General features: G+C 33.7%; 1 protein-coding gene across 1 annotated transcript in view; it reads right to left on the bottom strand.

Moving 5' to 3' along the window:
- Positions 1-12,925, bottom strand: part of ETFA (electron transfer flavoprotein subunit alpha) — an 85,529-nt gene that overhangs the window by 43,740 nt on the left and 28,864 nt on the right. Inside the window, exon 9 of the mRNA XM_082647312.1 lies at positions 11,811-11,893. Within this exon, the coding sequence (XP_082503438.1) occupies positions 11,811-11,893 (83 nt within the window). The remainder of the gene's footprint in view (positions 1-11,810; positions 11,894-12,925) is intronic.

Genomic DNA, 12,925 nt, shown 5'->3' with positions numbered 1-12,925 from the left:
CTTCTTTATATGTTGTTGGATTCAGTTTGCTAATATTTTGTTGAGAAATTTTTCATCTATATTCATCAAAGATATGGCCTGTAATTTTCTTTCTTGGTGGTGTCTTTGGTTTTGGTATCAGAGTGATGGCGGCTTCATAGAATGTCTTTGGGAGTGTTCCCTCCTTTTCAATCTTTTGGAAGAGTTTGAAAAGAATCAGTGTAAGTTCTTCTTTGTATGTTTGGTAGAATGTGCCTGTGAAGACATCTGGTCCTGGACTTTTGTTTGTAGGAAGTTTTTTTTAATTACAGATTCTATTTCAATTCTAGTGATCAGTCTGTTCAAATTATCTATTTATTTTTGATTCAATTTTGGGCAGGCTGTATGTTTCTAGAAAGTTGTCCACTTCTTCTAGGTTGTCAAATTTCTTGGTACATAATTGTTCATAGTACTCTCCTACAGTTTTTTGTACTTCTGCGGTATCGGCTGAGATTTCTCCTTTTTCATTTCTTACTTTGTTTATTTGGGATCTCTCTCTTTTCTTCTTGGTGAGCCTGGACAGAGGTTTGTCAATTTTGTTCACCCTTTCAAAGAACGAGCTCTTGGTTTTGTTGGTTTTTTCCTATCGTTTTTTTAATCTCTATTTTATTTATTTCCTCCCTGATCTTAATTCTTTGCTTCCTTCTGCCAATTTTAGGTTTTGTTTGTTCTTCTTTTTCTAATTCTTTTAGGTGGTAGGTTAGGTTGTTTACTTGAGATTTTTCTTGTTTTTTGAGGCAGGCCTGTATCACTATGAATGCCCTCTAACAACTGCTTTTGCTGGATTCCATACATTTTGTATGGTTGTTTTCATATTCGTTTGTGTAAGAGACTATTTCTACTCTTTGGAAATACACACTGAAGTATTTACAGGTCATGATCTTACTGTCAAATAGTTCAGAAAAAAATTGTGTACATATGTGTACACATACACACACACTGTATTATTTTTAATTTTCAAATTTTTATAAGTTTGAAATTATTTCCAAATAAAAAGTTAATTAAAAAAAAGGAATAGAAGTCTTTGTTGCAACAGTAAGCTACAGACTAGTGGATCCCTATAACTGGGTCTGAATTCTTACAGGCAGCATGAATCCATAAACATGTCAGATTGTTCCATATAAATAAATGTTCAGTAATCTTCCATATGTACGTGTCAACTGCTATGAATGATAATATAAAAATGTATTTAAAAGTATAACTAAATTCATAGCATCTCTGAGGTATTAGATATTTTCTTAAAAAATTGATAATAAAAGTAAAATTATTTTGTGAAATAACAAAATTTGCCTTTAAGTGTCCCCTTACGTGAAATAAGGAACTTCTTACTATTCATCATCGGAGAGAACTATGATGATGCTTTCCATAGCTGTAACAAAATGGCAACAAAATACAACATAGGATCTTCAAATAATATAAAGTTAAAAGGAATAAGAATGAAAAAAAATCAAGCTTTAAAAGATTCAGGAGGTTTTGGTGGTAAGACAACACAGACCCAAATTTAATAAAGATAACTAAAAGTACTTTGTTCAGCTTTAAACACTAAGAAACACTGCATTATTACTAAACATTGCATTATTACTAGACACGGTTTTAACAGCAAACAACAAAATATGGAGGAAGGAGAAGAGACATTTTGGATGTCTTCAAATGCCAACAGTAGGATCTGGCTGCCAAGAATCTAATGCAATATTAAGTAGCACTAATTAAAATATTATTTAGGAAGATAATAATCCAACTCTGTACTAGTCAGAGCACACATGAAGTAATATGCTCAATTCTAAACCTCAGGACTCCTGCTTATGGCCCTGAGAATAGTTTGTATCAGACTAACCCCCCTCTTGCAGAGAAAAACTGTGAAACCTGGTGAAAATAAAGGCAGCAACTGTTTAAATACATTGGAGATCAACCAAGATAGTGGACACTTGAGAAGCCAGAATTCTGTTGGGGAGGGAAGCACAATGAAAAGAGCCCACCATACACCTCTACTTCTTCCCTTGGGACATATGCAAATCTCCCACAAGGGAAATAAGAGCCCCTCAGAAAACAGCCACTTTAGATAGAAACCTGCAGTCTTATTAGTGGAGGGAACAAACAAGACAGTATTTACGGCTGCAACATTAGCTGGAAGGTGAGGAAAGTATTCCAGAGGGACAACCAAAAACTCTGCATACATATTCTGCTCAAAACTCTGGCTGACCACCCCCGGACACACACTGGACATGTGTCAGGTAGCCTCTAAGCCAGCTGGCTAGGCTAAAAGAGAAGAGGATTTGAGGTTTGAGTGCAGTCAAATTAATTGCCTGCGAAAACAAAAATGAATATTCTCAACAGAAATATAACAGAATCCATAATCTCTAAACATATTATTCAATCTGCATAATACGATCCCAAAGTACTAGGCCAGTGATTCTTAAAATGTGATCTGCATATTCCTGTAAGTCCCAAGACCCTTTCAGGGGTCTGCAAGGTCAAAAATATTTTCATGGTAATACTAAAGTGTTATTTGTCCTTTTCTCTCTCATTCTATCACAATGCTACAGTGCAGTTCTCCAGTGGTTACATGACTGTTTGAGGAAATCACCTCTCTGATAACTACCAGAAGGTATGCATCTGTATTTCTGTGTTACCTAAAAATGTTTAAAGTAGTAGGTTTTAAGTATAAATATGTATGTTTAGAGAGATTAACTCAGTTTGTTCTCAGTACAGTAGCTTGTGCTCTTATAGTTGTAATTTCTGTAACCTCATTATCATCCAATAAATTGATATTTGGAATCCCAAAGATTTCCCTGTGCCTACAAGGAAACACAAGAAGTACATTTTGTTACCTTATATGGCAATAAAAAATGTTTTGCAAATTTTTATATACTTTAAAATTTATCTAAAACTATAATTTTAGATTTTGCTAATATTTATACTAAAATACAGAAGACTCACTTTCCCAACCCACAGCTCCAACATCTACATCAAAAGATGCTGATAAAGATGAAACTGATAATAGAGATCTCTAACTTATGGAAAAGAGGAATCTATTCTAAAAAATATTGTGTAAAATTAAAAATAAGTGAAAATATGATGAAAGTTATCTTTCTCTTGGCTTCAGAGATGTTAATAATTTATGTTACTGTGTCTTTTGCAACAGAAATGATGGCCATTTTGAAAATAATTCCATTTAGCGAAAAATTAATTGAATGTTTTATTTTTAACACAGATGTGATGAGTTTAAAAGTAAAAAATTGTTTAGCTTTTCAAACCAGGAAGGAAAAAGTCACTGAAGCATCATATGGGTTATCATATTTCATTGGCTAGACAAGCACAGTTGCTAAAAGACTAATAAAGGTGACCTTGCTAAATGCCTGCTAGATGAAAAATCAGTGAAAGAAACTATGGCACTGCCACATTCCAATGATACAGGAACTTGCTGAATAAAAGATTCAACTGTAAACATGAATATTAAGTTAATAAATCATCTGCAAAATTGTACTTTTGCCTAACAAAGAGACAAATCTATATAGTTGGGTTTTGTGTTTTAATTGTATTTGTCCAGTATCAATAACAACTAAATACTGAAGAATTCCTGTATGTGAATGCTTGGCAACAAACAAAAGTGGTACTGAAAAATTCAAAGTATTAAGTAACATTTTTGGATCTCATGGTTTATCCTAGAAAAACTGTATTGACTTTTGCACTGATGATGTAAAAATAACAGTGGGTAAAACTGCTGCCTTAGCATTAAGTAAGACAGTTGCGCCAAACTGTACTAGTTGTCACTGCATTCTCCATGGCCACATACAGTTTAAAAAAAAAAGAAAACCTGGTTTCACTTAACAACGCCCTTGATGAAGTAGTAAAAATTATTAGTTTTATTAAATCTTCACCTTTGAGTACACATCTTTTTAGTATTCTGTGTGACAAATCACGAAGTATGCAAAGTACTTCCATTGCATACAAAAGCACAATGATTGTCTTGAGGAAAATGGCTCGTGTGATGGTTTGAGTAAACCACCCACATTTTCATGGATCACCATTTCCACTTCAAAGAACAACTGATAGATATTTGGAGTTTTGGCAGACATTTTATTGAAAATGAATGAGGTGAGCTTATCAATTCCTAGAAAACAAAGTTTTTGTTGCCATGGACAAAATTTGTGAATTAAGTTGATAATTAGAATTTTTTAAAAACTTGTATCCATGAATATGAACTGTAAAGACTCCTCTAATGAGATGAGTGGTGATATTGATGAAGGTAATGTTTTGATATTGATAAAATGTGTCAACATTTGAAAGATCTACAAAACTCACTAAAGGTTATTTTCTAAATGTTACAGGATAGTGAAAGATCCATTCGAAGTACAATACAGACCAACAGATTTTAATGTAAGGGTATGAAAAGTTCATTGATATGTTTCAGATTCCACACTGCCAATACCCTTTAAGAATTTACTCCTTGCCAAGTTCTGATATAGTGTAAAAGAAGAATATCTACAATTTTATGAAAAGGCTATTAAAATACTCCTTTCTTTCTATATATCTGTGTGATGCTGGATTTTCTTCATATACTTCAATCAAACCAATATAAAACAACACAGTTAGTAGAAACGAGAATCTAGCAGTTTTCTACTAAGCCAGATATCAAGTCAAAAATGTAAAAAAATACCACTATTCTCATAAAATTTCTTTTGTTTTGGAAGACAGTTATCTTCACTAAAATGTTATTTATATTAAAAGAAATGGCTTTACTGTTGTTATTTTCAAAAGAATATTTTAAAATTTTCTCAGTTTGAATTTCTAATATAAGAAATATCAATAGATATAACCCAAATAAACAAAAGCTCTGAGAGCCCTAAATAAATTTTAAAAGTAAGGATCCCTAAGACAAAAAATTTGAGAACCATTGTACTACAAACATAATGAAACAGGAAAGTGTGAAAATACAAAGGACATCAACCCTGAAATAACCCAGAACTTGGAATTAGTACACAAGGATTTAAAAGCAGCTATTACAAGTATGGTCAAGGATGTAAAGGAAGATACCTGTAATGACTGCACAGATAAGAAATCTCAGCAGAGAAATGAAACTATAAAAAGAACCAAATGAAAATTTAGAACTAAAAAATACAAAATCAGAAATTTCCTAGATGGGTTTAATAGTATATTAGAAATTATAAAAGAGTCAGTAACCTTGAAGATAGACCAATAAAATTATTCAATCTGAAGAACAGAGGCGAAAAAAAAACATGAAAAAGAATGAACAGAACTTAAGTAACCTACAGAAGAATATAAAGATATCTAAAATATGTGCAACTGGAGTCCTAGAATAAAAGTAGAGAAAAATAATGTGGCATAGTGTTCTATGTCAACAGGCCAAATCTGGACTGCCATCTGTTTTTGTACATAAAGTTATAATGGAATACAACTCATTCACTTACTTACAAGTCTATGGCTGCTTCTGCTCTACAACAGAAGAGTTAAGTAATTACAACAGAGACTATGGCCAATTAAACCAAAAATACTTCCTATGTGATTTACAGATAGCTTGCTGTCCCCTGGTCTAGATCTTTTATGTCCTTACTGAAATTTTTCATCTAGTTATTCTATCAATTACTGGGAGAAGGTATTAAACCCTCCAACTATAATTATGGATTTGTTTATTCCTCACTTTAGTTCTGTCAGATTTTGCCTGATGTATTTTGAAATTCTGTTATTGGGCAGTTACACATTCATGATAGTTCTTTCTGATAAATTGATCCTTTTATCATTACATAATGGCCTCTTTATGTTTGGCAGTACCCATTGTCTTGAAGTTTGCTTTATCTGATATTAAAAAAGACAAACCAGATTTCTTATGCTCACTATTTGTATGGTGTATTTTTTTCTATCTAAAATGTATTTCTTTTAGGTAGCATATAGCTGAGTCTTGCTTTTTATACATCTGGTAATCTCTGCTTTTTGACTGGAATATTGAGTTCATTTACACTTTTCTCTCACTGCTTTTAAGAATTTATTTTTATCAGTACTGAAGTGGATGTACATTATGAGTTTTGAATACAATTATATCAACCATAAAAATAGACCAAACAATTCTGCTTGTCCATCAGAAAACAATTCTTGATCATGAGATTTCAGGTCTTCGTTTTGTTCTCATTTATAGTAATAAAAGGTGTTTGCTGATCATTAACTGGAGAAAACTGCAAAGTCAGTGAATCTGGAAACTAACATTTATGACATACAGATGGCCAAGAGGCACATGAAAAGATGCTCAACACTGCTAATTATTAGGGAAATGCACATCAAAACTACAATGAGGTATCACCTCATACCAGTCATAATGGCCATCAACAAAAATTCTACGAACAACAAATGTCAGAGAGGGTGTAGAGAAAAGGGAACCTTCCCACACTGTTGGTGGGAATATAAACTGGTACAGTCACTACGGAGAACAGTATGAAGATTCTTTAAAAAACTAAAAATAGAGCTACCATATGATTTAGCAATCCCACTCCTGGGCATATATCCGGAGAAAACCATTATTCAAAAAGATACATGCACTCCAATGTGCAATGCAGCACTATTTACAATAGCCAACACATGGAAGCAACCTAAATGTCCATCGACAGGTGAATGGGTAAAGAAGATGTGGTACATATATACAATGGAATATTACTCAGCCATTAAAAAGAATGAAATAATGCCATTTGCAGCAACATGGATGAAACTGGAGATCATCATACTAAGTGAAGTAAGTCAGAGAAAGACAAATATCATATGATATCGCTTATATGCAGAATCTAAGAAAAAATGATACAAACGTACTTATTTATAAAACGGAAACAGACTCACAGACTTAGAGAACCAACTTATGGTTACCAGAGTAAAAGGGTGGGGGGTATGAACAGACTGGGAGTTTGGGACTGACATGTACACACTGCTATATTTAAAATAGATAACCAAAAAGGACCTACTGTATAGCACAGGAAACCCTGCTCAGTACTCTGCTAATAACCTAAATGGGAAAAGAATTTGAAAAAGAAAAAAGTTTCAATAGGGAATGCAGCAAGGAGATCTGATGTTGGTTAAATTATGGACTCTTTCCAATTAGTTGGCTCTCCCTCCAAAGCAAATGTACTAAAAATAAAATGACTTCCTTTTTGAAAAAAATTTTTTTCTTTTTATCATCCTGTAAACAATTTGACTATTACATGCCTTGTAGTTTCATTCCTGTTTCCTGGTCTTGAGGTTTGTTGAGCTTCTGAGACCTGTGGATTTATAGTTTTCATCAAATTTGGACATTCTATGGTCATTATTTCTTCCAATAGTTTTCCTGATCCAATTACACATATATTAGGCCTCCTAAAGTTGTCCCATAGCTCACCAAGGCTCTGTCCATTTTTTTCCTGTGTTTTCAAAATTTTCTGTGTTTCATTTTGGACAGTTTTTGCTGCCATATCTTCAAGTTCACTAATCTTTATTCTTGTAGTGGCTAATGGCAGGATAAACATGCTTTTCAAGTGCACAAGGTATATTCACCAAGATAGAGCATTTGTTAGGCCATAAAATAAGACTCAATGAATTCTAATACTGAAATATTAAAGAGATGCTCACCAAAATTAAATTTGAAATCAGTAATAGAAAGCTATCTAGGAAAAAAAATCACAAATATATAGAAATTAAACATTCTTAATTTTCTAAATTAGAAAATTTTTTTAACGAATGATGAAAATATATCAAAATTTGTGGGATGCATCTAAAGTACTATTTAGAGGGAAATTTGTGTCTTTAATATTTACATTTAAAAACAAGCAAAATACAAAATTAATGAAGTAAAGTTCTACCTTAAGAGCAAGGTAAACCCAAAGTAATTAGAAGGAAGAAAATTAAGAGCAAAAATCAATAAAAAGAAAACAATGAAAAAAATTAACAAAGCTAAGAGTTGGTTCATTGGTGTAGCTGCTCTGCAAAACAGTGTGGCAGTTCCTCAAAGGTTAAACATAAAGTTACCATATGAAAAGCAATTCCACTCCTCAGTACATATCCAAGAGAAATGAAAACATATGTCCACACAAAAACCTGTACATGAATGTTCCTATCTGCATTATTCATAAGAGCCAAAAAGTAAAAGCAGCCCACACACACACAAACCAATCTTACACAGATTTTTCCTTCAGAAAATATAGCAGGAGGGAATATCTTTCAACTCATTTTATGAAGCCAGCATAATGCCAATACCAAAATTAGACAAAGATATTGGGTGGGGGGGATTACAGATTATTTTGATAAAGACAGACCTAAAAATCTTTAAAAAAATATTAGTCAATCAAAACCAGCAATGTATTAAAAGGATAACATATCATGATCAAGTAGGGTTTACCACAGTAACTCAAGGTGGTTTAACATTCAAAAATCAACCAATGTAATTCACCAAATTAACAGAAAAAAGGGAAAAAAACATGATCATTTCAACAGATGCAGAGAAATATTTGACAAAATTCAACAACCATTCACGATAACAACTCTCAGCAAATCAGGAACAGAAGGGAAGTTCCTCATCTTGATACCATTAAAATAAACAGGCAAGCCACAGATTGGGAGAAAATATTTGCAAAACATATATGACAAGTAACATATCTGGAATAGATTTTTTAAAAAACTTCTACAACCCAATAACAAAAAGACAAGCAATTCAATAAAAAAGGTGCCATACATCTGAACAGATACTTTGTAAGGAAGACATCTGAGTGGCCAATAACACAACAGTGTTCATCATCACAGATATCAGGAAAATGCAAATTAAAACCACAATAAAGTACACCACTACACAAGCACCTGAACAGCTAAAATACCAAATGTTGGTGAAAATGAGGAGCAAGTGGAACCCAGATACATAGTTGGTGAAAATATAAAACTGTACAACTACTTTGGGAAGAAATGATCCAGAGGGGTGTCAGAGTCCAAGCAAGGTAGGTAGGGTTATCTATATAGGAGGGCTGAATGTTCAGTGCAGGGTGTGGGAGCCTGAGTGGGGCAAGGAGAGCATTTGTGCAGGTTAGCGTATTGGCAGGGTCCAGGTTTTTTACTGCCAATGAAAGGCATTACAAACAGGGAAAGGGAGAGTCAGAATTGACCTTGGAGTGGAATTGGTGATGTCACTGTGAACTCATGGTTTTCAATGTAGATAGACTGATAGTGAAATAGATATAAATGTTTGTATGTGTATATGAATACATATGTGTGTATATCTGCATACATATATACATACCTACACACATTCCCTAGCTTTTTTCACTGAGGGGTCCTGGGAACAGCAACGAGCACAATTAATATCCAGATGTCAGCTTCATACTATTCTTCACTAAAAGGAGCCAGAACTCCCTGGAGAAAAGACTGATGCCAGGGCTGGGATAGGAAAGGTACAAAAGGCCTGGAACATCTTACTCTGCCAGTAAGTAAGAAAGGCCTCAAAGAATTATGGGAACATGTCAAGAAGATACAGAAGCCACCTTGAAGGGGTTCTCACTGGCCAAATGTGGAACAATTTTTACATCAATTAAAATAATAACAACAGATTTTCACCCATTGAATAAAACAGGAACCATAAGTCCTATTATAAAGAAATGAATATTTATTTAACATTCATTTATAAATAAATATAAATAAATAAACTGAAAGTGAGGAGAACTGGAATATTCACATCATTTCAAAGTACCTCCTCATAAAACATTTATTAATTACAAAGGGAAAAATAACTTTACAGTGGAGAGGTTTGACAGATATCAAAGCCTTTAACATATTTAAATTCCTTATGAAAAATTTAACCAAATGGTCAAAGTGAAAATCTAATAAGACACAGTGAAACTGTGTACCATCTGATAGTATGAAATACATCCTTTTGCTATATAGGACATTATTGGGACAACTGGCAAAACCTGAACAAGGTCTGATGATTTGATAGTATTAATGTAAATTGATGTTAATCTCCTAATTTTAAAAGTTGTATTGTGGCTTTATAGGACAATGTCCTACATATTTGGAGATGATGGAGAATCATCTCAGCAACTTACTCTCACGTAGTCCACAAAAATAAAGGCTTTTACTCTGTCCTTGAAAGTTTTCTGTAAACTTGAGATCATCTCAAAAAGGCTTTAAAGTCTTAAAGAAAAATACACACACACACAAAAATAAATATGTACACATATATATACATGTCAAACTCTAACTCAGAGTTAATGAATCAGAATCTCTGGGGCTTACATGATTTATGTTAAAGAAAGTCTTCAAAGCCTTTAATGTATTTAAATTCCTTATGAAAAATTTTCAATAATCCTATATTCATGACAGTAATGTTGAAGAAAGCTGACTGTATGGCATTTATTTACAATACAGGTAAGGATGCCACTGGTCATTCCCTGTCATTCTGCTATCCTACTTAATAACAAGTGTGTTGTTACTGAAAAGTCAATGTAAATAAAAGTTTGTCTCCCACCATACTTCCTTGTAGAAGTATTATTGATTAGGAAGGTTGTGGGTCTGATTTTTTGTAAATAAATTCAAGCCTAAAGATTATCTATTCATGTAAACTAGGACAAACAAAATTTCTACCAAAAAAATACCTATGTGCCACAGCTCATTAAATGCTAGGGAAGGCTTGAGCTTACTTGCTCAATAAATGCTCTCACAGCCTGACTAATGCAGTATCACAAGCAAATGGGTCACATGGTTTTGTGACTTTGTTTATTGAGTAACTATTTTACATTCTGAGATCTTATCTGACTTCAAATAAGCTGAATAACACAAAAAGCATTAACCATCAATACGTTAGATCTTATAAAAATTAAAAATTTCTGCTCTTCAAAAGAAAGTGAATAAAGAAGCAATAAAAAGACAAAGAACCCAATTTTAAAATGGGCAAAAGACTGAACACTCTTCAAAACAAACTTCAAAAGCAAGACAAATTTTTTGCCTATTTTGAAACTTTGAATGAACCTCTGATGGAACAGGGCACTGAGATATGAGATTTTTAAAAACAGATATGACTTAATATCCTGTTTTGAAATACATTAAAAAAATTTTGAAATACATTAAAAAAATTTTGAAATATATAAAAAAATTCATTTTCCTCCACACAATAAAGACTTAAACTGGCTGAGAATTGTATTCACTGAAAAACCTGAATCATCTAAGAAATGTGAACAATCATTAGATATTGTTAGTGATTCAACTTTGAAACCAAAGTATTCCTTTTGTAAGTTTTGGATAGTTTTAACTGAATAGTCTAGTATCACTTACCCATATGGATAAGAATTTTCTGAATTTCATGCAACTAGACATAATACAGAAATAAACTAGGTGTTCAGGAAGATATAAGACCACAGTTGTCACTCACGGCTCCCAATTTTGAGATTCTGTGTTCATTAATATAGATTCATCAGTTTTACTGATAGATTTTATAATATATAGGCTTTATGGTAAATAAATGTTAACGTGAACTTGTAAAATCCATTTAATAATAAAATGCTGCTTCTATCAATTTTATATTTAGTGTTGTGACATAAATTTGATAAACTATTCCACTGCTTTAAAAAATGTGAAAAACAATGCTGGATTTAAGAACTGCTCTGTGTTTTACTGAGGCCAAGAAATCCACAGACCTGTGAGAAGGACACATTCACCATGGTAATGGCTAACTGCTTAGGTACATTGAATAGGGCACCAATCACAGGGATGATTGTTCCACAAATATATACAGTTCTTATCCCCATAGAATTCTGCATGGCATATTTTATTGCGATACTTACCGGTGCTACTATTTTTCCTGTCTGTCCAACTTGCATGTCATTGGGAACAAAGCCAGCATCAACAGCAGCACGAGACGCACCAACTAAGGAAAAAATATTTGTCATTTTTTTAAGCTCTATTATTCAACTAGTTGGAATATTCACTGATAACAGTAAAAAAAAAAAAAAAGATTGATATAGTACATACATAAAACATACATTATAACCTGTTTGGGACGTCATTATATAATGCTCCTTTACACTGTAACTTCACAGCTTTTAAAGAAAGGTATTATAATATCTTTACCCCTAGGACCAGATAAAGAAGAGTTACATACAACACAAGATAAAGGCTTAACCAGTATTTTCTATCTAAAAATAAAAATGAGAATTTAACTAGCCTTCTATCCTCATTCAGCAGGAGTCAAAAGGGGCCCTGTACTTGGAGAAAAGGTACCCCACTCCCAGCAGGGGTCAACAATGAGCCTCAGGTCCTCTTCATCTCCATCTAGAGAGGACAAAAAGGGGGAGCCCTAGTGAATACTCCTCACTACCTCTTAACACTCACAGACTCACCTCCACTACCTATCATGAGTCAGTCAGGACTGATCACATTCTGCCCTTCACTTACATTAGTCACTGCAACAAGCCCCAGACTCAAAGGTTATCCTTCATAACCCATACACTGATCCCCACAATGCCCTGCATGCTCCCCAATCTGCACCTTCTCCCATGGCTCCCCAATTCCTGAAATCTTACACTATGATTTCTGGAATTCACAGCCTGATACCAGCAAACCACAAGTCTCTGTATCTTCCACCTATCTGTCTAAATGTTCCCTGAGGACAAGGATTCCCCTGCAGCCCTCTCCAGCAGATGTTGCTTTGCCTGCCACCATCTTCATACCACTGGGCCTAGAGGTGGTACACCAGGCCCTCACTGCCACTCTCAGAAAGTTTCCCCTCCTCCCTCCTTAAAACCCTTCAGCTTCGAATCTCATGTCATCAGATCATGTCACCCATATATTGCTGTGTCATCTATCAACCAGCAGGTCAATCCCCTTCATTCCTCAATGATTTTTAGCTTCTGGGTCTTTGTCACTTTCTCCAATACTAGTCTTAATTCTTGAAGACTTT

Source organism: Grampus griseus (assembly GCF_964374135.1).
Source record: "Grampus griseus genome assembly, chromosome: 2".
Classification (NCBI taxonomy): domain Eukaryota; kingdom Metazoa; phylum Chordata; class Mammalia; order Artiodactyla; family Delphinidae; genus Grampus; species Grampus griseus.
This window is presented reverse-complemented; position numbering and strand designations above follow the sequence as displayed.